Source organism: Nerophis lumbriciformis, linkage group LG05, assembly GCF_033978685.3.
Source record: "Nerophis lumbriciformis linkage group LG05, RoL_Nlum_v2.1, whole genome shotgun sequence".
Classification (NCBI taxonomy): domain Eukaryota; kingdom Metazoa; phylum Chordata; class Actinopteri; order Syngnathiformes; family Syngnathidae; genus Nerophis; species Nerophis lumbriciformis.
In genome coordinates, this window is record NC_084552.2 from 36,819,924 (window position 1) to 36,847,831 (window position 27,908).

A 27,908-nucleotide genomic window follows, 5' to 3' on the forward strand; every position below is an offset into this window, starting at 1 on the left:
GTATTCGTGTGTGTGTGTGTGTATTTATTTAGTGTGACCCTTATGTGAGGATCTCACTGGGGAAGAAGACCATCAACGACCATGAAAATTACATCCCCTGCACACTGGAGCCTGTCTTTGGAAGGTAGGTGAAATCATGTTGAATGAAGAGCATCATATAAGAATGAATTCAACATCTGCTGAGACACCAGCATTTGCATTGTGTGGCTGCTTTTTAAGACAGAGATGTCCTCATCAACAGGAAGGGCAAGGTTCTGCTACTAAGAATCCTGCATGTTCTCCTTCCAACAATTTAGAGCTAAATGTGACTTAAAAAAAACAAGTTTTCTCTTGAAAAAACAGGACACCTGAGGACAACTAAGATAAGATTTTCATCTAGTGTTTCTTGTGCAGGATGTTCGAGTTGAGCTGTTCCCTTCCCCAAACTAAGGACCTGCGGGTCATGCTGTACGATCACGATGTTCTCACTAAAGACGAAAAGATTGGCGAGACGGTGATTGACCTGGAGAACCGCTTCCTGTCCAAATATGGAGCCGGTTGCGGGCTGCCCATGTCTTACTCCCTGTGAGTTTTAACTGTGCATCATACAAACATATTTGGGTACACCTCTTCACCCCTCCTGGCCCTCCTATCACTCCTAAATATGGCCCGTCAGCTCGGGCGTCAACCAGTGGCGAGACCAGCTCACTCCCAGGCAGCTGCTGTCCAGAGTGTGTGAGCGGCGGAACCTGCGCAAGCCCGTCTACCGCAAAGACACGGTCCACTTCAGAGGGGTGCAGTACAGCGCCATCGACCTCGGTGAGATACGTCACTTAAACGGACTGCAATGCTGCTCTGTGGCTTTGTGCGTTGTTATGAAGAGACAATCTAGTGAGGTGGAATTAGAGCACATGGTGCTGACGACATGGCAGCTGAGGACCGGGCACACACACACACCTACACACACTGACTGCTTAATCATCCCATCCATCCATCCATTTTCTACCACTTATTCCCTTTGGGGTCGCGGGGGGGCGCTGGAGCCTATCTCAGCTACAATCGGGCGGAAGGCGGGGTACACCCTGGACAAGTCGCCACCTCATCACAGGGCCAACACAGATAGACAGACAACATTCACACTCACATTCACACACTAGGGCCAATTTAGTGTTGCCAATCAACCTATCCCCTGGTGCATGTCTTTGGAGGTGGGAGGAAGCCGGAGTACCCGAAGGGAACCCACGCAGTCACGGGGAGAACATGCAAACTCCACACAGAAAGATCCCGAGGCCGGGATTGAACTCACGACTACTCAGGACCTTCGTATTGTGAGGCAGACGCACTAACCCCTCTTCCACCGTGCTGCCCACTGCTTAATCAGACCTTGCATAATTAAAATGTATATCAGTGCTTGAATTTATTTAATTGCATTTGATTGTAAAAAAAAACAAAAAACTTGCACAATCATTTCTGTTTTTTTGTATGTTTGCTGATCTTCTGCTGTGTTGCGTTTAGAGGATGGTCACATGTCCAGACACCACTTGGGCCCGGTTGAGGAGCGTTTGTCGCTCCACATCCTAAGAGAAATGGCTCTGGTTCCGGAACACGTGGAGAACCGAGCGCTGTACAGCCCGCTGCAGCCTGACATAGAGCAGGTATGATATTTCCTGTGTGCATCTCCTCCTAGCTTGTGATTGGCTGTTGTTTACCACCACTTCTCAGGGACGTCTATTGATGTGGGTGGACCTGTTCCCCAAGTCTTTGGGACCACCCGGACCCCCCTTCAACATCACACCGCGCAAAGCAAAGACGTATGAGCACAATGCACAAAGATACATTTAAATAAGTTATTGATTCTAATTGATGCAAACAGGTTTTTACTGCGTTGCATTATCTGGAACACCAGCGATGTCATCCTGGATGACGTCAGCGTCACTGGGGAGAAGATGAGTGACATATACGTGAAAGGGTGGGTGCAGAAAAATGACAGTGACACCGAGCACCACTGACCGTCGTGTTATCGTCTTTAGATGGCTGGATGGACACGAATACAACAAGCAGAAGACAGACGTCCACTACCGTTCGCTGGACGGAGAAGCAATCTTTAACTACAGATTTGTCTTTCCTTTCCTCTACTTACCCGCGGAGCAGCTAAGTGTAGTTGACAGGAAGGTGAGAACAGAAAACGGCCATGAGAGATGTGTTGCGACTTGACGTGTTTGTCTTTGTCTCCAGGAACATTTCTGGAGTCTGGACAAAGCCGAAATTAAACTGGCTCCGAAATTGACCATCCAGGTGTGGGACAATGACAAGTTCTCCTTCGACGACTACCTGGGTGAGACTTGTTTAAGGACAGCGTGCACATGTCACTGTAAGGCGCATTTGCACAAGTGGACAAAAGTATGTTGAATCTCCTACATCATTACCACCTTTCTGGTGGTAATGGAGCTGGCAGTGGCGTTTGATAACCTTCTTGCTAAATGGACCTTCTTTTCCACTGCGTTCAAACCCTTCTTTTTGCGCCAGCTTCGTTCTTTGAGCGAGACTCGAGGAAGAGGAAGATGAGGAATCCAGACTCTGATCTGTCACCGTGTCCTGTCGCTCAGGTTTATACTGCTCGTAGGCTGTGCGGCGGCGTGGCCACCTCAAAGCATTTCTTCCATTCCTGCTTGTCTTCAGCTCATCAGCGCGACCGCTGCCTCTCTTCATCCTCGTGCACGGTGTGAGGGTCAGACATTTTCCTACAGTCGAGCACTCGCGAACCCTGGAAAAACACTTCCAGTGGACTTGTCGTCTCTCTCCAGTCGTTCATCACGCCGCAATTCCTCCATATTTAACATCAGCTGCCATCAAACTGTCCTAATGTTCACCACGGGATTCCGCAAAAGTCCGTAAATATGGAAAAAGGGTCTGACGCACTTCTCATTTTCCATCCATTCACCTTCATAATCCGCAACATCGTCAGAGACACTTTTGACCTTTTTATACGAGCTGTGTCTGAAATGGAATACTTCCGTCGGTACACTTCAATAAGTACGCTGTGTACACTGGACCTATATTTGTGAGTGTATGAATGTTAACAGTTACTGTTCAGGTCAAAATCCATGTCATTGTGCACTTACCTGAAATGTCAATGGCAATATTTTCCTTCAACTTCTTCTCTCCTTTAAATTATACATTTCAACCACTCGACGCAGCATTAACGCAGACATTTAGATTATCCCATAAAATATCCTCCAGCTTTTTCCCGCCACACTAACCGCAGTGTGTGCGTGTGTGTGTGTGTGCGTCATTCATTTTGCCATAGTCCGTCAAGACTAAGGCTTAATTCGAATTCTACTCCTCCGCCCTCGTTTTTGCCCTCCCTCCTTGGTTTTGCGCGTTCACGTCAATCAAGAGGCGTTGAAATTATCCGCCAGGTAGGGGGTAAGGGCAAAGTACCTTCCTTCAAGCGAAGTGAGCTTGCAGACCTCCCTACACTGTCTAGTGCGGAAAGAAAGATGGCAGACCAGAAACCCAGAGAAGCGTACAAATGTAAGTAATAAACATAACTAATGATTTTTAGAATAATGACACCTGTGGCTTTAGTCGGACTTCAAACCTTTGCTAATGCTCGTAAATATTGGCTTCAAACACAAACACACAATGAAAGATATTACACACACTGTAAGATGAGGCACCAGCACTTGCATAATTCGCCAAAAACGTTGTCTTCTAATTGGTCTTCTTCTTAATAAAGACAGGAGAAAAAAATAAAAAGAGCACAAGCAATCCGAACATTGTGTGTGACAGCATCTTGAAAGTAATCACACATTTGTTGCATCTGCCCTAACGTCACTGCTGGCAAACGGCAAGGGTTGATGACGTAGCGAGACTGGATTAACGTCCGTATATGCATAGGGACGTAATCGCAATACTTCGCCACGGCACTAGATGCTAGAGCCAAGGGGGAGGAAGGAGAATTCAAATTGAGCACAAGTGTAAGTACAGAAGTCTGCCAGTTAAGAAACAGAAAGAGACACATTTCCACCCAGTGGCCATCTTGGAATTGTTTGTGGTATCAACTATGTGCTAAAAGACATGGCGATATCCCCTCAGGTCACCTGGTGATGGACCTCAATTACATGATGCGTCCAGCCAAGTCGGCGGAGAAGTGCGACTTGGGTCTGCTGGAGCAGCCGGGCCAGCAGCTGGTGTCTCTGTTTGAGCAGAAGACCGTTAAAGGATGGTGGCCTTGCAGCCGCGAGCAAGACGGACGCAGACTACTAGCTGTGAGTATAGTTTCAGGACGCCCGCCAAACAAAAGATGGCATGCATATGCTAGAGCAGTGTTTGTGCCGTGAGATACAGTCTGGTGTGCCGTGGGAGATGATCTAATTTCACCTATTTGGGTTAAAAATATTTTTTGCAAACCAGTAATTATAGTCTGCAAATGATGTGTTGTTGTTGAGTGTCGGTGCTGTCTAGATCTCGGCAGAGTAACCGTGTAATACTCTTCCATATCAGTAGGTGGCAGCAGGTAGCTAACTGCTTTGTAGATGTGGGAAACAGCGGTAGGCAGTGTGCAGGTAAAAAGGTATCTAATGCTTAAACCAAAAATAAACAAAAGGTGAGTGCCCCTAAGAAAAGGCATTGAAGCTTAGGGAAGGCTCTGCAGATCGAAACTAAAACTGAACTGGCTACAAAGTAAACAAAAACAGAATGCTGGACGACAGCAAAGACTTACTGTGGAGCAAAGACGACGTCCACAATGTACATCCAAACATGACATGACAATCAACAATGTCCCCACAAACAAGGATAAAAAACAACTTAAATATTCTTGATTGCTAAAACAAAGGAAATATTGCTCAAAGGAAGACATGAAACTGCTACAGGAAAATACCAAAAAAAGAGAAAAAGCCACCAAAATAGGAGCGCAAGAAGTAAAACACTACACACAGGATAACAGCAAAAAACTCAAAATAAGTCAGGGTGTGATGTGACAGGTGGTGACAGTACACCTACTTTGAGACAAGAGCTATAGTGATGCATGCTTGGTTATGCTTTAAAGTCATATCCAACAATTGCGACAATGACTTTTTACTGTCAACTGAGTTTCGTTTTTTTGTGGTGTGCCTCCGCATTTTTTCAACGCAAAAAATGTGCCTTGGCTCAAAAAAGGTTGAAAAACACTGTGCTAGAGTGACATGCAGTGACGTGTGCTGACATGTGGTGGCGCTGCAGGGCAAGGTGGAGATGTCTCTGGAGATTGTGACGGAACAAGAACATGAGGAGAGACCAGCAGGTTTGGGCCGAGACGAGCCCAACATGAATCCTCACTTGGAAGAACCTCTGTGAGTCTCTCGCACACACACACACACACACACACACACACACACACACACACACACACACACACACACACACACTCGCACAAACTAACTGTCTGAGTGCCTTCTGATCCTTTAAGGCGTCCAGAGACCTCTTTCCTATGGTTCTCGTCCCCCTACAAGACGCTCAGGTTCATCTTGTGGAGACGCTTCAAGTGCTTCATCGTGCTGTTTATTATCCTCTTCCTCATCTTCCTCTTCCTTGGGGTCTTCCTCTACTCCTTCCCGGCAAGTTTGTCTGTGTTGCATGTGTTTTCAGGCATGTGAAATGCCCCCGAAAACCCGTTTTTAAACATTAATTTTCATGTCAAAATATCACTTCTGTGTTTTTTTTAATGAAATATTTAAAAAAAGACCGGTAGCATCCAAACAAAATTTGTTGAAAGCTCGCCTCATTCACAAGTACTCACGGTTCCTCTTGCCTCAACGCCGCCTCGAATTGCAAGACAGGGAGACGATCAGGGGCGCCGAAACAAGCTCGCTAGTTAGCAAAGTTGGCATCAGCTAGCTAGCTTACTTGTTGTCGCTTGTGTTCGCTCTCCGAGCCACAACGTTGGTGGCTTTCTACTTTGCTGCTAATAATATTTGGATGATTACAATCCTTCCAGTGAGGGTTGGACTCTACCAAGGCTGCCCTGTGTCACCGATTCTGTTCATAATTTTTATGGATAGAATTTCTAGGCGCAGTCAGGGCGTTGAGGGGATCCGGTTTGGTGGCTGCAGGATTAGGTCTCTGCTTTTTGCAGATGATGTGGTCCTGATGGCTTCAACTGGCCAGGATCTTCAGCTCTCACTGGATTGGTTCGCAGCCGAGAGTGAAACGACTGGGATGAGAATCAGCACCTCCAATTCCGAGTCCATGGTTCTCACCCGGAAAAGGGTGGAGTGCCATTTCCGGGTTGGGGAAGAGATCTTGCCCCATGTGGAGGAGTTGAAGTACCTCTGAGTATTGTTCACTAGTGGAGGAAGAGTGGATCGTGAGATCGACAGGCGGATCGGTACGGCATCTTCAGTAATGCGGACGCTGTATCGATTCGTTGTGGTGAAGAAGGAGCTGAGCCAGAAGGCAAAACTCTCGATTTACCGGTCGATCTACGTTCCCATCCTTGGGTTTGGGTTATGACCGAAAGGACAAGATCACGGGTACAAGCGGCCAAAATGAGTTTCCTCCGCCGGGTGGCGGGGCTCTCCATTAGAGATAGGGCGTGAAGCTCTGTCATCCGGGAGGAGCTTAAAGTAAAGCTGCTGCTCCTCCACATCGAGAGGAGCCAGATGAGGTGGTTCGGGCATCTGGTCAGGATGCCACCCGAACGCCACCCAAGGGAGGTGTTTAGGGCACGTCCGACCCATGACAAGTTGGGAAAACTATGTCTCCCGGCTGGCCTGGGAACACCTCAGAAGGAGCTTGATGAAGTGACTGGGGAGAGGGAAGTCTGGGCTTCTCTGCTTAGGCTGCTGCCCCCGTGACCTGACCTCGGATAAGCGGAGGAAAATGGATGGATGGATGGATGGATGGATGGTTACAATCTGAACACTGTTAGTTCCAAACCAGTTGTAGTTCTAGAGCATTTATTAGTAACCAACGAGAAGGTACATTTTTGACGTGATGGATGTAAACAGAGGTCACAAAAGCAGAAGTATATCACCCGAGGGGGCATGGCTATAGGATAGAGTTGCTAAATGGGAAATGTTTTTCTGAGTTCTTTGCATGCGTGATATTGAAATCTACATTACATTTTCAAAGATAATAATGTTAGTAAATTATCTTCTAAAAAACGTAAAAATTCCGTGGTGCATTACATGAGACATGTATGTTACAAGTCTGAATTTTGTTTTTGACACTTACACAATGTAAGTGTCAAAAAGAAAGCCAAAAGAGGTTGGTAGATGAGAATAAATCTAAATGTAAAATACAGTGTAGAAATGCACCTAATTGCAGGAAATGTAGTCTTGATTTTCAAAATTTTCTTACAGGGCTTGCATGGGAGCACTTCGTGCCAATAGAAATATTCCTTTTTTTTTGTCAGTTTTCTTCTTTTTTCTGGTTTTGCAACTAAAGATCCCGGAACAGGAAGTCTAATTGTCTCGTCTCTCCTGTCACTTGCAGAACTATGCTGCCATGAGGATGGTGGGCCCGTTTGGACCGGCACGGCCCGCAGAGTGACCGTAGAGCGCTTCTTCATCTCCTGTGGACGTATTCTGTCAGAACCTTGTCTCGATTGTGCCTCACACTCCTCTTTAACCTTAACGTTTGCTCCATGGTCGCTTTCTTGGCGTCATCCCTCATCTTCTTCCTGTCATGTGTTTATGCAGCGAGGAACATTCATTGAAAAATAATCACTGCTTATTCTTTTGGAGTGTCACAAATTTCCTTGTCCCTGTAACTGACAAAAGGTCTATCGCTGGAAAAGTCTGACTCTCTTCATCGGCCTTGCTCTCTCCAAAGTGGACCCGAGTGGAAAAGTTGACGTAGTGGTCCCGCCGGCGCTTGTAAACAAAAGTCACATTGAGCTCTCAAACGCTGGAAAGATTTTAGCGAGCTTCTCGTCCTGCCAGGTCCAACCAGTTAGTAACCGCGGAGACCAACGTCTCACCAAAACGTCTGACCCGCTGCTCGGTTCGGGTCTCCTGCGACTGCTTGTTGTCTCTCGCATTTATCTGAACGTGTCAATTGGACACACAGGAATAAAGCCAGACCAGGTCTGAGCAGGGACCTGACCTTGTTATGAACTAGTTGTGATTTGTGTGTCCCAGCGCTCCAAGTGAGCCTTCTCGCCTCCTGTTTCTTCTCCATGCCTGCTGCTGCCACATCCGGCCGAGTCTTCTCCCGCTCTCCTCATCCTTGTCTCCTCTTCCTCGGGGCGTTGTTGTGGTCATCGTGAACTGCAGGTGAACCGATGACCACAGCCTGTCTGTGTGTGTGTGTGTGTGTGTGTGTGTGTGTGTGTGTGTGTGTGTGTGTGTGTGCTGCACAGTGTGGGTGGGCTGTGGTGAAGGTCTGTCTTCACTCCCAAATTTCCCATTTTCCTCCTTCTCCTGTGTCCTTCCTCTCGGTGCCCTTTCTTCACTTCCCGTCCCCCTTCAAGGTAGCTTGAAGATGAAAATCCTCTTCATCTTTTGTCCTGTCTTACCGACAGTCACTGCATACGTGCCGTACACAAACAGACGTATAGTGGATGGGTCAAAGTTCCCCAGATGTGATTTTTGCGTCTGGTTTCATTCGAAACAAGCAAGGACGCACGCGACATCAAATGGTTGCGGCTGGTGAACAGGAAGTAGCTTTATCACAATCATCGTTGCACATGTGTGATGAGACTCTAGCTGTGTCTCAAATGGAATAGGGTCGTCCTTCGCCACATGGCACCTTAAATGTTGCGGCTTCACAACATCGCAGATTTAAAAAAAATAAAATGTTGTTTTTAAAGCATATTCTACAATTTTTGGTCCTAAATTGAGCTTTTTCAATCATAAAAATGGCAGAATAAACAAAAAAAAACAAATCCATCAATGCCACAGTAGCACTGGCCACTAGAGGAGACCTAACCAATCAAAGTGTGCTGTTCAGTATTGAGGCCACTGTCTAGCGCAGCCTCAGGCAGCATTACTTTGTTGGATGAAAGGAGTGTAAAGGTGACGAAAGGTTGTTATTTCATGTCTGCAGGGCTCTTTTAATGTTAAAAAGCATTTTGGTTGGAAATATATTTTTTAATAACCTGACTCTCGCCAGATCCTTGTAGTTCGCTCCACACAAAGATCTGGGACTTCTCAATAGGAGATGTATTTCAGAAGGCGGGGCCTTGTAAAAAGATCATTGTATGTGATTGGATAAACCACTTGTCCGTTATCTTGAATGACGTGCTACTTTAACCACTCCACATCCAAATCAACCCGTGACGCTGATGAGAGCGACGCTGGGAAATCCAAAACAGAACAGCCGACATATTGGATAACGACAGAGCGAAAGGTTGGAGAACTTTTACTGAAACAACGCAGCAATGTCAGTAGACGATCGACGTTCGACAAAACAGTTGCAATAGCAGAATCAATGTCAGCACACGACTCCTCGCTGCGTGCCGCCATTGTTGTGTGAATCAAACAGTCTCTTCGGCGCTACGTCACATCTATGAAATCCCGCCCGGCGATCCTGATTGGTTCATTATTTTTTGCTATCTTGAAGGAGTTTGCAATGCCCTCGATCCCAGATCCTTGTGTGGAGCTCAGCGAACTACAAGGATCTGTCGAGAGTCAGGTTACTTTTTTAATGCTTTAGCTATGAAAAGATTTGATTTCTAATTAATAATTCCTACTTCGCTGTGAATTGTCAAAAACCAATTAACAGCAATAAACAAGGGACAACTGTACTTCCATTTGTGCACTACAGTAAGTACACTGTGTACACTGTAAGTACACTATACGCTGTATAATTACTGTAGTGCCTTAGTGTGGAAATGTTGACACTTCTTTTACTCCTTTTCGTTCATCTCATTCTTCTCATCATTCTCTATCTTTCTCTTCTCTTCTTTCCTCTCCTTCTGTTCATCACTGTGCACATAGGTATACAAACAATAGTACACCATATTTCTCATATTTATGCACTAAAAATGTTTTAAGTGTGAGTGCACTAATGGAGACACAGCCATCATGTACAGTATGTCTGTTTGTTTGTTGGTGGCGGCGCTTCATTATAGTTAGTTTGACAAACAGCCACTTTCAAAGGTGACATTTCAGTGTGCTGCTATTTGTTTGCTGTTGCCCAGACCGCCACAATAAAAGCCTTTTGCACGCTGTGCTCCTCTCATTAACTGTAGCAGTCAGGAATGCTGAGTGGAAAAAGCTGTATAATTTAACAAGATGCTAATCAGGGGATTGTTGTGGTGTGAAGTCAGACACCACGCCACCACACCTCTTCCTCTGGGTAATCTCCAACCTTCCTCATCACAGCAGTACGGCATCCTGTAGGCCCACTTTCAGGCGTGCCATTCTAAAAAAAAAATTGATGGTGCAATAGCTGTAATTTTCCCACGGTACATCTCTGCGTGCCTCACATGTCTTGACCTTTGCCCTGTCGACGCCGCTTACTAGCTTTCAAATGAGTGGGAAGGAGCGCAGTGAGCGTGAGAATTCAACATAGACTTATTCTGAAGGGACTTTTAAAGGAAGTCAGTGTGAAGTCATGGCTGACCTTGGTCGGAGGTCATTTCAGGGATGTCGCACACGCACACGTGCCCACTTCCTTACGTCCCATAAAACATCTTGCTATTCATGATTTTTATTAGCCGCTAGAATGACTGTGTGTGTGAAAAGGGAAGAAGTTCCCAAACACACAATTGTTCTTTTGTGTTATTTTTATCAAATTAGTATCAGTTAAACGTATAATTGTGTGTCGGACTTGAGATACATGACTGGCCGTGATGAAAAGTAAACATTGTTGCAGCCACAAAGGTAAAAGTGTGTTCCTTTTTTTCACACGTCAGTGACATTATAAACTTCATGTCACACTGTGATGATTGCTTTATAAATGTTAGGAGTTCATAGTTCTTTGTCACGATCTTTCCTGGCTGTGCAGAGAACTTCCACAAGGGAGCGGCAACTTGCCTTTGCTCGCAGTCTTGTCAGATCACGTCAGCAGAAGAAGAAACGTCAATGGAAGGACCCCAAACGGGGTTGCAAAGGTAAACGTATTAAAGAACGATATGTTTTTTTTAAATGTTTCCCACGTGTCAATTTTGAGTAGTGCGGTTGAAATCTACCGTGTTTAAAGAGGATATATGGTGATTATAATCTACATTTACACACTTCCTTGTGTGGAGGCGTTTCCGTTATAAATTAACCCCCCACCCCCACTCCAAAAGTATCAGAATGTATATTTTTTAAATGTACACTGTTAAATATATATATCGAAGATTAAGATCGCCGCTATTTTCCCCCAAACACGGTCGAAGATAACCACAAGCAACACCAAAGCATTTAGCGACATTTATCGGGCGGCATAATGGCGCACGTCGACGCTATTGTACACAATTAGATTAAAATACTAATTTTATATAGGTACGTGACAAAAAAAATATTCAAATGCAAAAACTATTAAAGCAAGTAATACTATTTTAAAGACCTTGGAAAAAAACTTTCCAATGGTAGTTGAACCATTGCGATAGGCCAAATATAAGGGAGCAAATCAGTCGCTTTTTTGTTTTGAATTATATCCTTTAAGGCAGAGAAGTGTCTGACCTATATTTTGGAAAATTAACTTCAAAACTTCATAACTCCCTTATTTATTTTTTTATCCGAGGTCGGGTCGCGGGGGCAGCAGCCTAAGCAGGGAAGCCCAGACTTCCCTCTCCCCCAGCCACTTCGTCCAGCTTTTCCTGGGGGATCCCGAGGCATTCCCAGGCCAGCCGGGAGACATAGTCTTCCCAACCTGTCCTGGGTCTTCCCGTGGCCTCCTTATATTTGTTATAAATGCATAAAATAAAAAACAAATGGATGAGTTTAGTAACCCACCCCAAGAAACAAAACAAAACTGAATGCCTTAAAAACGTCATAAAACGCCATGCAGAGCGAATAATTGTGCATTAGTATGCAGGTGAGATAGGCTCCAGCACCCCCCGCGACCCCGAAAGGGACAAGCGGTAAAAAATGGATGGCTGGATAGTATGTCCTGGGTTCGATCCTGGGCTCGGGATCTTTCTGTGTGGAGTTTGCATGTTCTCCCCGTGACTGCGTGGGTTCCCTCCGGGTACTCCAGCTTCCTCCCACCTCCAAAGACATGCACCTGGGGATAGGTTGATTGGCAACACTAAATTGGCCCTAGTGTGTGAATGTGACTGTGAATGTTGTCTGTCTATCTGTGTTGGCCCTGCGATGAGGTGGCGACTTGTCCAGAGTGTACACTGCCTTCCACCCGAATGCAGCTGAGATAGGCTCCAGCACCCCCCGCGAACCCGAAAGGGACAAGCGGTAGAAAAATGGATGGATGGATGGATGACATTATCTGACCATAGTGGAGTTTTTCTGGATGAAATGTTACCCAATTTTTGTGGATTTTCATGCCGGCGGCCTTGATCAGGCAGTTTTAGCGAGCGCAAAAACCACGTTTCAATGCTCAGATTGACTTAATGTTTCAGGATTATAAAGATAGATATGTATACATAGACTTGGAACTATAAGTAAGGCATTGCAAAGTTACCTTTAGGTATAATTTTGTGTGATTCGCATGCTTGAACTGTTTCCCGCATATGGATTGAATTTGGCAAAAGAGCTTACTACATAACAAACTAAACTGAAACTCTCTGAACTACTTCCGTTTGAAGCCTTCCGTTCTATCCTGAGGGACAAACAGCGTGAGACATATTCACAGTGCCTGTGTTTTTTTAAAAGGTGTAAATCTTAATTGTTTATTTGTGTTACAGTTCCCTTTCATACATTTTTTAAATGTATGTCTTAATTTATTACTTTTCTGAAACTGCTGTGTGACATGTGCTGCTGACCTCTTGGCCCTTGTGAAAAAGATCTTGATCTCAATGGGTTTCTTATCTGGTTAAATAAAGGTTGTGTATGATCTTGAGATGTTAATTAATGGCACTTTGAGAAGTCAGACCCGGGAATTTTGAAGTCGAGGCACTCTCTTTAACACAGAAAATAATGACGCACATCGCAAACCACTTTGATTTGAGAGGGCACAGGACACCGCTGCAAAGGAGATAAGTAGGTCAGCGACCGATTGTCACGTACCTACTTTATCCTACATTCTCTTTTGTTTCCTCAAACCAAGTAGTAATGTTGCAATAGCGGCAGCTTTTTAACCTGAGTTTAGCGGCTAATCCACCTTCCTACATCCAGGTCTATGTTGACAACACAATACTGTGTAAAATATTGTGGACAAATAAACACCAAAGTATTTATTTTTTACACAACACAGCAGGCAGGGCATGTAAGGAGAAAGAATGACATTGGGCAATCAGGGCAGCCAACATTCTCACAACCCGAAGCTTGCGTGAAAGCATGTAAGTACTAGAAATGCCTATATATATATATATATATATATATATATATATTCGTCCACCACACTGTGATGTCACAAATGGCCCACTGTTAAAAAACACTAAAACACAGCCTTCAGAGACATCCAAATGCATGGACTTTACGATTTGATGCTTTGGCATTGATTAACACGAGTATTCAACATTATAACATTTATAAGTCAGACAAGAGGAAAATCATCGTAGGTCTCCTTTAATGAGTACTACCGTATTTTCAGGACTATAGAGCGCACAGGTATATAAGTCGCACCCACTACATTTTAGAAGAAAATACTGTATATTTTTTCCATATATTGGCTCCACCAGACTGTAAGTCGCAGATATACATATGTTGTGAAATGAGTTATTTACACAGAAAGATTTTGTAAATGTTTATTTACATACTTTAATTGTTTCTAAACGGTGCCTGTAACACGGCAGTAAAACAGATGATCAAACAAAACAGACGTCATTGTCATGGACCCACTCGCTGTGGAAGCTAGCTCTCCAATCAGTTAAACAGACTCAATAAGTCCACTGTGACATGTTGGTCAATTTATGAAACCGAAACAATATAAAAAGAATTTCATTTTAAGTTAATATACAGAGACTTGTAAAATATGCATGAAAATATTCCTCCAGACATCACACGTGGGACTGGTTCCTTCCACCCATCCATTTTCTACCGCTTGTCCCTTTCGGTTTTGTAAGTATGAATTGTTTTAGTTATGTTGTAAAATTTACAAATGTTGTTTGGCGTGATGAATGAAGAAACCACACGAGTAGTAGTGCCATGGACAACTTGAAGACGGAACAGCACTTGTACTTCCGGTTGAAAGCACTAAACAGAAGGAAATACTGTAGACGTTCACCCTGTAGCACCTGCAGTGAGCAAATCATCGAAAAGATGGCGTCATAGCACAAACAATAACACACCTTGTCAGTGTCTGTTAATAACTGTTTGTTGAATTATGGTCGTTAATGAAGAACAATCCATGATATAGCCAGTTTTATAAGCCACACAGTTCAAAACGTAGGAAAAAAATACCGGCTGTACAGCCCTTACCTTTGGGCTGGTACCGAGGGCGACTGTGTTGACCAGTTTGACGCGTGTAAATGATAGAATGTCCAGTACTGTAGAACTGTGTTTGGATATGACAATCCGTTTATTACAAGTTATCTAAATTAAACCAAATGTAAGTTATATAACAAAGTATGCTAACCTTGAATGGCACATTATACCAGCATTGTCACCACATGACACGACACGATATGATATGACACGACACGACACGACACGACAACACACGACACGACACGACACGACACGACACGACACGACACGACACGGTCGAAAACTGTTTGTCCTTCCAATCGCCCTGCCCATGCTCACACCTGAACCCAATTTAAGGAGGCTACCATGGTAACCCCACCATAGCAACAGTCCCCTCCCTGTCGACACTTCCTGGTTCTTAACAGGAAGTGGGCTGAGCAATCTGCCAAAGAAGGAAATACAACATGCTGAACCAAACAATCAATTAGAGAAAATAAAATAAAAACAATATAAACAAATAAGGAATTTTGGCTCCAACACCGGCTTTTAGTCTGGAATTTACGGTAAATCAGTAGCTTTTAAAACTGCTAATTTCGCATCAGCAGCTGCCAATTGAGCATCCAGATCCATCATTTCCTTTTTCTTTCTGATTCTTTCTCTCTCCTCTTCCAATTTCTTTTTGATCTTTTCCTCCTCCTCTTCCAATACATGTTTTTCCTTTAGAGCTGCAGAGAGGACAGCGAGGGCAGCCCTTTCGGCCTCTGCCTGTCTGCGAGCTGAGGTGCTTGACCGACTAGAACCAGAGTGTGTGTGACTCCCATGTGATTTGTGACTTATAACATTAGAAATGCTGTCATTTGGATTAATTTCGCTTTCTAAATCCTCAATACCCTCCAGGATTGGCGCTTTTATCCAGGTGTTAACATGCTCAACAAATTCATGTACATTAATTAATTTGGCTTTGTACCATATGTCATGTTTGATTTGGTCCTCTGTAGGTAGAATTGGTAGGAGGGATTGGTGTGCACTTGCAGTTTCCTTTATAACATTGTGATATTTGGTGAAAGCACATTGCACTTCCATTTTGTCCTCTCCATTTTTCATCATCTCCATGATATGTTTCTGCATGTTGCTTGCCTTGTTTAATTTGGATCTTCTCTCCTTCTGAAGTGTTTCAATTCTCTCCATTAGGGCTTTTGGTGTGATTTTCACTGTGCGTTTTTTAACAACAGATGTTTGATTTGTGTCCACCTGATTTTCCATCTCTGCAGGCTGTGACTGATTTTCAGTCATTTCTGACAATTCAGCCTGTGAGGGTTCCATTTGACCTTTGATTGTGTCACCAATTGAATGCGTTAACTTTAACTCCTCCATTAACGCATGATCATGCATTTCCCAAGCATCATGTTTGCCTTTTCCAGGATCCATGATTGTACACAACCCACAATTCAAAATCAGATCAAATATATGGAAACCTTGTTAATGTCAGTCAAAACACCAAAAATCAAAACCCGCAATTATTAATTTGCATTTGTTCAAACCAAACCTCACCCACGAACGGGCTTGCACAAGGAATCATAAACACCACCAATTGAAATGTACCCACGAACGGGTTGCAATCATGCACAAAATCTCATAGAAATGTACCCACGAACGGGTTAAATAACAATGAATATTAACCACCAATGCATTGGATTTTTTGTTTCTGTCTTTGTGTGCACACACTATTATATGGCCATACAGTATATTAACCCGTGTAGCGCGCTACATACCGGTACCTTTATGTTGTTCTTGTCTTCAAAAGATTGTCTTCGAAAAGAGTTCAGTATCTTCAAAAAGAGTACAAAACTTCAAACAGCGTTGCGCATCCCAGCGCTGCTCAGCTGTCGCTCCAAACGGCGAGGGCCGCGGTGATGCTGTTGTTCGATCAGCGCGACGTCCTCCGTCTCGATCAGTGCGGCGTCCTCCGTCTGCCTGTCGCTGCGTTGCTCCTGGCCCCAAACGACGATCCCGTCTGCTGTCTGGCTCTTCTCCTGGTCCAATCAAGGTGTACAGCCTGGCCTGTGGCTGAACACCGTCCCAGCGTACGCTCCAGGTGCCCACACTGCGCGTTGATGCAATCTAATTACTTCCTGTTCCTAATGAAGTGTCCACTGTGTGTCTTACTGACATTCAAATTTAGTCCTTTTCCAAAACGAAGACTAAAGTTTTCGACTTAATGTACAGCCCTTACCTTTGGGCTGGTACCGAGGGCGACTGTGTTGACCAGTTTGACGCGTGTAAATGATAGAATGTCCAGTACTGTAGAACTGTGTTTGGATATGACAATCCGTTTATTACAAGCTATCTAAATTAAACCAAATGTAAGTTATATAACAAAGTATGCTAACCTTGAATGGCACATTATACCAGCATTGTCACCACATGACACGACACGATATGATATGACACGACACCACACCACACGACACGACACCACACCACACGACACCACACGGTCGAAAACTGTTTGTCCTTCCAATCGCCCTGCCCATGCTCACACCTGAACCCAATTTAAGGAGGCTACCATGGTAACCCCACCATAGCAACAGTCCCCTCCCTGTCGACACTTCCTGGTTCTTAACAGGAAGTGGGCGGAGCAATCTGCCAAAGAAGGAAATACAACATGCTGAACCAAACAATCAATTAGAGAAAATAAAATAAAAACAATATAAACAAATAAGGAATTTTGGCTCCAACACCGGCTTTTAGTCTGGAATTTACGGTAAATCAGTTAGCCTCTGCACGCAAATGCTAATGAAGCATTATGTGACGTATGCTTGGTTAGAAATTATACCGCACACATGCCGACTTGTGACAATTATCATAATAATGAGTGTCATGTTCAGTAACGTATGGAAGTAGAATGATCTCACATCAACTTATATATATCAATATGATGTTAATACATATTCATATATTAATAAAAATACAAATGTGGTATACAAATACATAAATAATTTGTATAAATAAACGCGTATTTGTAAATATATTTTTGAGATTTGAAAATATATACAAATACAATTTACCAATATAAAAATGTGGCATACAAATAAATGAAGAATTTGTATAAATAAACATGTACTTGTAAATATATTGTTGAGATTTTAATATAAATATGCTTGATTTTGTATTTGTATTGAATTTGCATATGTGGATCGCTTTTTTGCTTTTGTGTCGATGAGACATTCCTACCACAAACCAAATGCACAAATAAATGTGGAGTTACACACTCCCCTGAACATCCAGCAGAGAGCACTGCAGCCATAGCAGTAACGTGTTTGAACTGTATTAGTCTGTGTAGCAGTGGGGTAAATTAAGTATTTGGTTCCCTGTTGATTTTGTAAGTAGATGTGAACTGTCCATTTTTATGGTAGGTTTAATTATTGGGGAAAATAAGTATTTGATCTCGATTGAAAATGTGACTGTTAGTGATTGGTGGAGAAACCATTGTTGGTAAGCACAGAGTTCAGACATTTCTTATAGATGGTAGGCAAGGTTACACACATCTCAAGTGTGATTTTAGTCAGACAAACAAATGGTGTACTCGTAGGGGTGTAACGGTACACAAACATTTTGGTTCAGTACGTACCTCGGTTTAGAGGTCACGGTTCGGTTTCTTTTTCGGTACAGTAAGAAAACAACAAAATATAAATTTTTTGGTTATTTATTTACCAAATTTGTAAACAATGGCATAACATACATATACACACAGGGTCCATTGCCAGGGTTAATGTGGTCAACGTATATCAAATAAAAACTAAATAAGATAAGGCTCAGAATGGTTTCTTAACAAAACCTTTCTACATATAAAGTGCTTTTTTTGATTGATTGATTGAGACTTTTATTAGTAGATTGCACAGTACAGTACATATTCCATACAATTGACCACTAAATGGTAACACCCGAATAAGTTTTTCAACTTGTTTAAGTCGGGGTCCACGTTAATCAACATTAAACTGCATCAAGTTGTTGCTCGGATTAAATAAAATGACAAAACTTTTCTTCTACATATAAAAAGTGCAACATTAAACAGTTTCAAGTCAACTCAGCCTCAGATTAACTTTTCTATTCCCCCCCTGGCTGGCTAACTTGGCAGTAAGAGGATATATGGGCTTTTTGTTCTTCCACCATAGAAGTGGGTCAAAATCTAGTTTTTAATGCAATATGGACTTAAATCTGCTACTATAAAAACATTTGTTATAGCTTTAGCCCTGCCTGACTCGCCGAGGAGAGGCTGCTTGAATGCGGTGGTGACGCTTCAAATGGGTTAGCATGTTTGACGTGTTGTCAGAAGCAGCTGCTGAACAATGTCGGCAAACCTCCGTCCTCCATTGTTGTATCGTGCAGCCAAAGTGTTCCCAAACGGGAGATCTTAATGAGGCAGGAGGGTCTTCCAGCTCTGGCTTTTACAAGTTGTAGTAGCCCGGTCGCTGCTAGCATTCCGTGTGTTGTGCTTCGGTGTGCATTGTTTACACAACGTGCGGTACGCTACGTAATATGTCCGTGTGGAAACTCGTTCGGTACACCTCCGAACGTACCGAAACAGTTCAATACAAATACACGTACCGTTACACCCCTATACTCGGGATCATATTCAATATTTCTTTGCCTACAAACACGTCGAATCTACTTGATACCAAAGAACACAATTTTGGTTTTAAGTGAGGATATCACATTCCCTAAATCTTTGTCTGAATCCATTCAGCTGGTGATTGTCAAACTTCAGACAGGTCGGTTCATGTGTAATTTTGAGACACTGCAGCATCTCAATCCACCCATCCATTCGTTTTTATACCTATCCCAGCTGCACTTGGGCGAAAGGCAATGAATTACAGCAAAGTGTGTTACTAAAAATTTTCTTCGAACAAACATGCCCCCAACTCTAGTAGTCTCTTGACATTGCAATATACAGTCATGGTCAAAAGTTTGTTCTATTACTCTGTGTTATTCTGTGATATTTCTACCTAAATAAATGTGTTTTGGTAGATTGAAATTGACATGCACCTGGGGATAGGTTGATTGGCTACACTAAATTGGCCCTAGTGTGTGAGTGTGAATGTTGTCTGTCTATCTGTGTTGGCCCTGCGATGAGATGGCGACTTGTCCAGGGTGTACCCCACCTTCTGCCCATTTGCAGCTGGGATAGGCTCCAGCAACCCCTGCGACCTAAAAAGGGACAAGCAGTAGAAAATGGATGGATGGATGGATGAAATTAAGTGTATTGTAATGGCAGCGGCGATAATGAAGGAGGAAGACTCTTTGAACAAACTCGTCTTCTTCTTCGCCACTACTGAGACTAGGTTTAATACTACAGGCATGTCTGCCACTGCCCTCTGCAGCCCACATTGGATAATTACAGTTGACTACACAATATTACCATCGCTATGGTATATTCTTTTATAACCTGTTCTGACTGAAAGTCCGCAATTGCAGAATGTTTAACAGGCTGAATATTACATTTTATTAATAAATGGGCAGAGAAGGTCACAACATTGTCATGCAGAAATATGAATGACATTAACTTGCACTACTGTACAGACGTTTGTGGAAATAATCCTTACATTCAAAACTACTGAAATTTAATTATCTTGTGGAACTACAAACAGTGCAAATTACACATAAAATAAAGTGTAAAGTGAGTGAAAGATTATTGATGACAGGTAAATTTATCATTGTATATAATAATAATAATGATGATAAGAAAGCTAGTTATTTAATTTATGAATAAGGGTTGGTAGTAAATATGTTTTACTTCTTCCCACCCCTTTTTGGATATGAAAAAAAACTTAACCAATATGTATTGTTTTCATTTTTTATGTATTTTCATTGTAAAATATTTGTTTGTATTTCTGTACCTCACTGTAATTTTATCCAGATGATTTCCTTTTTTCCATTATTGTTTTCTATTGCTTTGTTTTTAACATGTCCAAAATAAACTACTACTACTAATTGGTACAATATGTAAAGTACAGAATTATCAGAAACATTTAATCATGTAGAAAAAAATATCACCAATCTTTGACAATCAAAGCATGATCGTAACAATCCACATTATATGTTATTAATGCGTGAAACTGCTATCTAAACATGGAAGTGTAGCTCCTTTCCTCTAAATGCAAGTGCTCCTACTGCAAAGCAAGAATACCAAATTCTGTACTCCTACAAAAATAGAACATCTGGCAAGACACCAATTTACTGCAAGTATTTTTTTATTCTCTTTAAAAACGTGTTCATGTCCTTTTCGTGTTGAGCTGTTTGAAAAAGCATAATGTTAAAAAAGAAAAATGTGATTAAAGCAAATTAATTATCCATTCATGGTATTAAAAACTTTAAATATGATCTGTCTAGAGTCCACTTATTAATGACAAAAAAATAATATCTTTCTGCGATTCATTTTGACTTAACTATGGATAAAATGCGATAAATATTTTAATTGTTTGACAGCCCTAGTATATGTATGTATGTATGTATGTATGTATGTACTGTATTTATCTGTATATGTATACATGTGTATATATGTATGTATATATATATGTGCGTATATGTATGTATGTATGTATATATATATATATATATGTATATACAGTATATGTATGTATGTATATATATATATATATATATATATATATATATATATATATATATATATATATAGATACGTACGGAAAGAACAAATGATTTCATCGCTCCTTGAGTATGTTTGACTTTATATTCCGTTGCCGTGTGCTTCCTGCAGCCTAGGAACGTTGTTAAACTTAAATCAGCGTAAAGTTATAGACTAAATGTTTGGAGCCATAATGGCGCCGCATGCCATAAACGACCAATCAAAGCACGGGAAGGCCGCCAGCTCCATGTTGTCATTTCCTGTTAGCTGCACTTTTGTATTAATTTGCTCGTCTGCATTTTTTGTACCTGACTTTACTGTGTGTGTGTGTGTTCAGGCATGCAGCTGCTGTAAGACTACAGGGACCATTGTGGCTTCAGTGCCTCCCCCCACTGTGAGTGTTATGACCTCTATACACAAGCACACACACACACACGCACACAATTTGGCTAAATTGTAAATGCAGTATGATTGTGTGTTGCAGTTTTTACTAAGGTGACCACACACACACACACACACACACACACACACACACACACACACACACACACACACACACACACACACACACACACACACACACACAGACGCGCTATCCTGCTGTTTTAGGCGCCATGTTTTTGATGTGTCAGACGAGGACTCTCACTGGTCCTTGGCAGTCCTCCAGCAGCCAATCAGAGGCTTTGACCAATTAGACGGAGTTTGCTCTGTGTGTGTGTTGTTTGAACACGCGTGTGTTTGCTGTCATGAGACGTGTGTACATGCCTCAGATCACATGACATCCTTGGTTGGTTTAATATTTCAGGTAGGAGGATGTGAAGCAGAGGGAGCAGAGCTTTTTCTACAGTTTAAGGGGGCGGGGGGCTGTTAATTTTTTACAGGCCGCCAACAATATAGTCTTTCTTCCTGGTGAGGGAATGGGAGCCATATGCAGGCAGCTTACTGTACCTGCGTCCTCACACAGACACCACATTGTCCTGCACGCAGAGACGGACACAGACAGTGGCGATCATGTGACATGACTGAAGTGTGCTCAGCTTGACAGCCTTTTAAAGTGATTTGTTTTGTCCCGCTGGCTTCAAACTCAGCAACTCTCTCAACTTGCATTAATAAGGTGTTACTTTACGGCTCTCACAGGGTCAAAGGTAAATGGCGAGAGGGATTTAGTGACTTGTTGACTCGCTGGCTAATGCACGAATAATCGATATTTTTTACTGCAGCCCTAAATCAACACAACATAAAAGCAGCTCTAAATCTACTTGTTGATGACATCATCTTGTGATGACGCCATGTGCTGTCCTGTTTGATTGATGGAGGCCGCAGACACGCTCAAAGAGGGCGGGGAGACTTTTTGGCGTGACAAGTCGCTCCTCAGAGGTCACCGTCAAGTGATGACATCAGTGGCGAGGGCGTCGCTGTCGTATTGGCCAAGATTAATGGCGTTGAGCGAAGAAGTGGACGAATGTCACCTGACTTTCTGCTTGGGTCAACCTTGATAATTGTGTCATGTCCTTGCCTTCTGAGTCTATTGTAGGATGTCTTTTATGTTGCTTCTATTTTTCTTTGAATGTATTGTCATTTATGTGCTCGCATGCTGCTTGTGTTATCACGCACACGCACTCACACACACACACATACACACAGCATGTTTAGGGTGGTTGTGCCCCCACCTTCCAGTGTTAAATTCCAAGTCTATATTACCGCATTGTCCTTCATTTCTATGTCAAAGTCCACTCTGAGCTTGGAAAATGTCAAAAATGAAAGACAAAAAGTTCTCATTTCCTTTCGGAGTTTTGTGGAATGATAATGATGTCTTTTGGCCTTAGGGTGGGGCGGGGTGCCTCAGAGTTTTCATAAAGAATGCAACTTCAGGAACTCTATGAACTTTGACCTTTTGATACCTCAGTGATGCCATGTGACCTAATGTCACACATGCCCCGCCCCTGTCTCCCTCAGTGTCTCAAAGATCGTGTCCTTGTCTTCTTTTTTCATTTCCTCCTTCCTCACTGCCTTCTTGCATTGTCAGCCAAAAATCAACATCCGAACGTACACACACACACACACACACACACACACACACACACACAGACACACACACACGGAGATAAATTCTATAAAATGTGTGTATTTTTGTCTTTACGTCCAATAGGATCCACATATGCCTTCAAGTTTTTCCCATATGGCGAGACAAGCCAGGTCACAAATTCCAGACCCCGACATGCCACGCCTCGAGGTGGATGAAGGGGTAAGGGAATGGGGCGGGTGGGGGTTGAGCATTTTTGCTTCTATTGAATTTATTCATTTGATTGACACGCCGTACACGGACAGCTACTTTGCACTATTTTCATTCCATGTTTGGGACACGCTCACAGTGCACTTTGCAGCACTGCATGGGTCCACTAGTCGCTCAGGCGTGGCGCTCGCGAGGGACGTGATCTGGTCATGTAGTAGCTGGAAGGACATGTTGGATAATGTCAAGAATGTCTCTTCAAAACCTGCACAAACATATTGAGTGCCACCAGGAGGACGTGAACCATAAGAATGTGGACCAAGAGGATGTGGACCCAAGAGGACGTGGACCATGATGACGTGGACCCGGAGGACATCGGCTAGGAGGACGTGGACCAGGAGGACATTGGTTAGGAGGACGTGGACCCAAGAGGACGTGCACCAGGAGGACATTGTCTAAGGACGTAAACCCGAGAGGATGTGGACCAGAAAGGCGTGGACCAGGAGAACATCGGCTAGGAGGACGTGGACCAGGTAGACTTGAACTAAGAGGATATAGACCAGGGGGACGTGAAGCAAATGATGTGGACCAGGAAGACGTGGACCAAGAGGACGTGGACCCGGAGGACATGGACCAAGATGATGTAGACCAGGTGGATGTGGACGAAGAGAACGTGGACCAGGAGAACGTGGACCAGGAGAACGTAGACCAAGACGACGTGGACCAAGAGGATTTGGACCAGGAGGACGTGGACCTGAGCCCTGTTCTCCCACAGTTAGTCTTCATCTCTACTCTGAAAGGCCCCTCCCCTTGTCTGCGCTTGTGTTGTCATTGGCCTCCGCCGCATGCAGCCTCGTCACTGCACATTAAAAAGCCGACAACAAACGTGCCATCACACACACACACACACACACACACACACACACACACACACACACACACACACACACACTTCCTGTTGGAACCGCCATGTTTAAAGAGTCCTCCTCCTTGCTGACCACAGATCCATGGTTCCACATAGAAAGAACAAGAGTCCATTCAACACTCTTCATCTCTCATCTTTCCCAATGTGCTCCACTTCCATTTTGGGAGTGCGGGGGTGATTCTTTTTTCCCCTGCGGAGTTGCGGCGGCGCCGCTCCGTGTCCGAGAACGAGCATTTCGTTTGACAACTTTGTGTGCGGCCTGTTTGTTGACTGCTCTCGCCATGGCAACCCATCAAGTGTCGCAGCGGCTGTCTATCAATCATACGCATCAGTGCCTCTCCAAAGAACCCGGTTGGATGAACCTCTGCCCCGCCACGTCGACTGACCTGATAACGTAAGACTTATTATTAGATGGCACAGGCTTCAAGGATGCTCTGCTGCTTTTTCAACACGGCAACATGGAAGATGGATTCATGGGGGAACAGCAGCACATGGTTTGGAAAAGGATTGGAAGGATCTGTCAGGGAAAAAAAAAACGTCCAGCCGCCCTTCTTGCCCCCAACAAATGTCCCTCATTGTCTTGCGGCTCAGCAGTTGTCCGCCCCCTCGCTGAGGAAGCCACCAAAACCTCCTCCCGGTGGCCGTAATTATGGGCAACTTGGTCTGTGTGGCATCTAAATCAGCCAGAGCACGGAATATTCCTGGCGACATCTTGTAAACATTGACGCTCTGTTCAAGCTTTAAAGAACGCCATCTGTATTTCCTCCTGGGACATGACGAAACATTTCACAACAAAAAACAATGGGTTTTTTTTGTTTTCTTCTGAGATTGTTATTATTATTGACACTGTGTCCTCTAGGTACCCTCTACTGCCAGGCTTCATTTCCAAAGTCTTCTTTCGATGGCTTTGTGAGACGGACTGACAGTGTTCCAGTCAGTATTCGGGCCTGATAAGGCAGACAGTGGGGATGTAATGACGGCATTACGCTCCACTGATAGCATTGAGCAGCTTCAATGGAGGCCGGGAGAAAGGAGGAGGAGATTGGCGGATAGGAGGGAGTAGAGTTTCACCTCTTTCATGTAAGGGCAGCATGTTGTAGCATGAAACGTAGTCAAATCATTCATCAAATGCTCACATCCGTATATGTCGTCATGCAACTTCTCTGCGGCGGCGGTTTAATCACAGAAGAGCAGGTGCCGCCTCTAAACCAACAGGGAATGTTTGCAATTGACGCACGGCCATCGATCTGGCAGGGCGTGACTGGCGTGGTGTGACGCGCACACACGGCAGCGAAAATTCCCTGTGTTTTTACTGGCTTAATTGGAGGAAATAGCCCAAGCTTGCAGACGGGCTAATTAAAACCATAGCTCACCTGATTGTGAGGCGGCCGCTCGTCAAGCCAAGCGTGGCAGTGACAGCTAGCTAACAGCTAATAGCACATATGCCTCCAGCTTCAAATCATTCCAGCTTCTGTTCATGTCCCAAATCAATCCCAGGAATCAAAGAAGGTGCTGGAAATAGATTTGTCTAGTAATTTGTACTCACACTGGACCATTTGCACCATGATGGATTTAAGTCCCTGTCCCTCTCTTAGACCCGCTAGCCTGCAGTCACACTGATCATTCTTTTCATTTCCTTGTCTTTGGATAATTTCCAGTCTTATTTGAAGTTTTCTATTTTGAAAGGTGTTGGTTGCCACTAATTATTTGTGAGCGGTGCAATCGTATTAATTACATGAATCTTTATTACACACCAAATCTAGTGAGTCAGCATTTGACTTTTGGATTACTTGAAGTACTTGTTTCTATTTTATTTCTATTACGTTGGGTGGTATTTCGATGGCGTGTGGGATATTAATAATAACCTGTGAGTGATTGCTATATAAGGAGGGGCACCTTTCACACTCAACCTATACGGTACCAAATGCCGGTAGCTGTAAATCGATACTGGTATTAATTAGTACCCATTTTTGGTACTTTTGTGTTTGTTAATAAATGTTAATTGTTAATAATAAAATCTCATTTTTAATGTTACATTTAAAAATAAGATGATTATACACTGTAAGTATAGCGCCTGCTGTTTGTAGGTGTTGAAATGTAAAATTATTATCAATATAAAATCACAAATGTTAATCAGTAACATTCAAATGGCAAACCCATTTTAAATTAGCATCAAGCTAGCACATTTTGGAAAAGTAGAGTCTTACTTTTTGTTTGACTGTTTTCTATCAGGCATACTTGCTCTGTTGGCTTTGAAGAGTTCTGGTTGAGTGATTAAAGTTAAAGTTAAAAGTTAAAGTACCAATGATTGTCACACACACACTAGGTGTGGCGAAATTATTCTCTGCATTTGACCCATCACCCTTGATCACCCCCTGGGAGGTGAGGGGAGCAGTGAGCAGCAGCGATGGCCGCGCCCGTCGCTGCGTCCATTAATTCCTCACCAAGGGTTTGAGCCGGTTTTTAGTCTGCAACCAGATGTGATGTCACGGGCAACAAATGTATTGAAATATTGCACCGTTTGACTTTACTTGAATCAATACCCGGTATAATTTGGTGCCCTTCCCTACTTGGCTACAATGTGTGCAAGCGTATGCATGGAATCGTGCCGTGTCTTGGCTGTCTCTTCCAATTGCGCTAAAGAGGGAAACTGTGTTCAGACTAACTAAACCTAATGTGTTTAGCTGTGAAGTGGGCTCAGATACAGAATTACAGTAGTGCGACTACAACCTTCATGACCAACCATGATCACACACATCGTTGGATGAATGAATGGTGCAAAACAGATGATGGCAATCAGGTTCTGAGAACACAGCTAAGTGAACATCAGGAGATAAAGCTCCTCTTTTTGTCTTATGTGAAAAGAGAAAAGGAAAAAGAAGCCGGGATTGTCTTACAGCGCAGAGACGCTCCTTATCTGCGACCCCCTTTAAGCGCCTCGCTGTCTACCCTTCTCTCCCCCCCGGTGTCCCGCTGTGTCCCAGCGTTGTTCTTGGCCTCTCTGGTTACTGTTAAAAGGCCTGAAGAAAGGGCGACCAGAGAAGGAGGGAAGAGAACCATGACGGCAGACAAAAGAGACCACTTGAAACTTCCCTGAGGAGCCCCTCCTCTTCCTATCGCTGTATCCCTTGTCACCTCCTCTTCATCAAAGCCTCGAGAAGGACATAAGCTCAACCAAGTAGCGTATCTTCTCATTGATCAGCTCAAATCTAGCATATGACACGCTGCCCCCAGCAGGGCAAACGTGCACAGTAAATGCGTGGAAACAAACATGATATCAGTCGCTGTTGTTTATGACTTCTTCAATGACCTATAATAGGCTGCTCATTGGGGAGTGCTCAGGCCGCCATGTTGGCGGCGCCGTGGTCACATCCGTGGGATGACTCCACGTTTTGATGCAAACACACATATATGTCTAAGTTGGTTCATGTGTGCTATGTACAGTAAAGACGGCGTGAAGGGCCCACTAATGATCCCCTCCAGGCTTCATGGTGCCACTTAACACCAACACATGTCTGAAGTCACACACACACACACACACACACACACACACACACACACACACACACACTTACACACACTCCCTCGGGGGCACCGGAACACCAAATCTTGTTAATACACATTCCAACATACAGCAGCATTCAACAGAGGTTAAGGTTCAGAGCCATTGGCACCTTGTATAGG

The 27,908-nt window shown here is 43.5% G+C and overlaps 1 protein-coding gene and 1 long non-coding RNA gene across 6 annotated transcripts in view; both read left to right on the forward strand.

Annotated features, from left to right (window-relative positions):
- Positions 1-10,138, forward strand: part of dysf (dysferlin, limb girdle muscular dystrophy 2B (autosomal recessive)) — a 34,064-nt gene extending 23,926 nt beyond the window's left edge. For all 3 annotated transcript variants that reach the window (XM_061960580.2, XM_061960582.2, XM_061960581.2), the window contains 12 exons: positions 33-124; positions 394-564; positions 656-798; positions 1,495-1,634; positions 1,702-1,790; positions 1,853-1,948; positions 2,010-2,151; positions 2,215-2,314; positions 4,078-4,250; positions 5,206-5,315; positions 5,432-5,579; positions 7,459-10,138. In XM_061960580.2, coding sequence (XP_061816564.1) covers positions 33-124; positions 394-564; positions 656-798; positions 1,495-1,634; positions 1,702-1,790; positions 1,853-1,948; positions 2,010-2,151; positions 2,215-2,314; positions 4,078-4,250; positions 5,206-5,315; positions 5,432-5,579; positions 7,459-7,515 — 1,461 coding nt within the window. In that variant the 3' untranslated portion in view covers positions 7,516-10,138. The remainder of the gene's footprint in view (positions 1-32; positions 125-393; positions 565-655; positions 799-1,494; positions 1,635-1,701; positions 1,791-1,852; positions 1,949-2,009; positions 2,152-2,214; positions 2,315-4,077; positions 4,251-5,205; positions 5,316-5,431; positions 5,580-7,458) is intronic.
- Positions 10,139-10,899: 761 nt separating this feature from the next.
- LOC140678815 (uncharacterized) overlaps positions 10,900-27,908 on the forward strand; it is a 159,393-nt gene continuing 142,384 nt past the window's right edge. For 2 of the 3 annotated variants that reach the window (XR_012050439.1, XR_012050437.1), the window contains exons 1-2: positions 10,900-11,023; positions 21,407-21,463. This is a non-coding gene — a long non-coding RNA (uncharacterized lncRNA). Of the gene's footprint in view, positions 11,024-13,269; positions 13,355-21,406; positions 21,464-27,908 lie in introns of all 3 variants that reach the window. The other variant, XR_012050438.1, reaches the window with a different exon arrangement.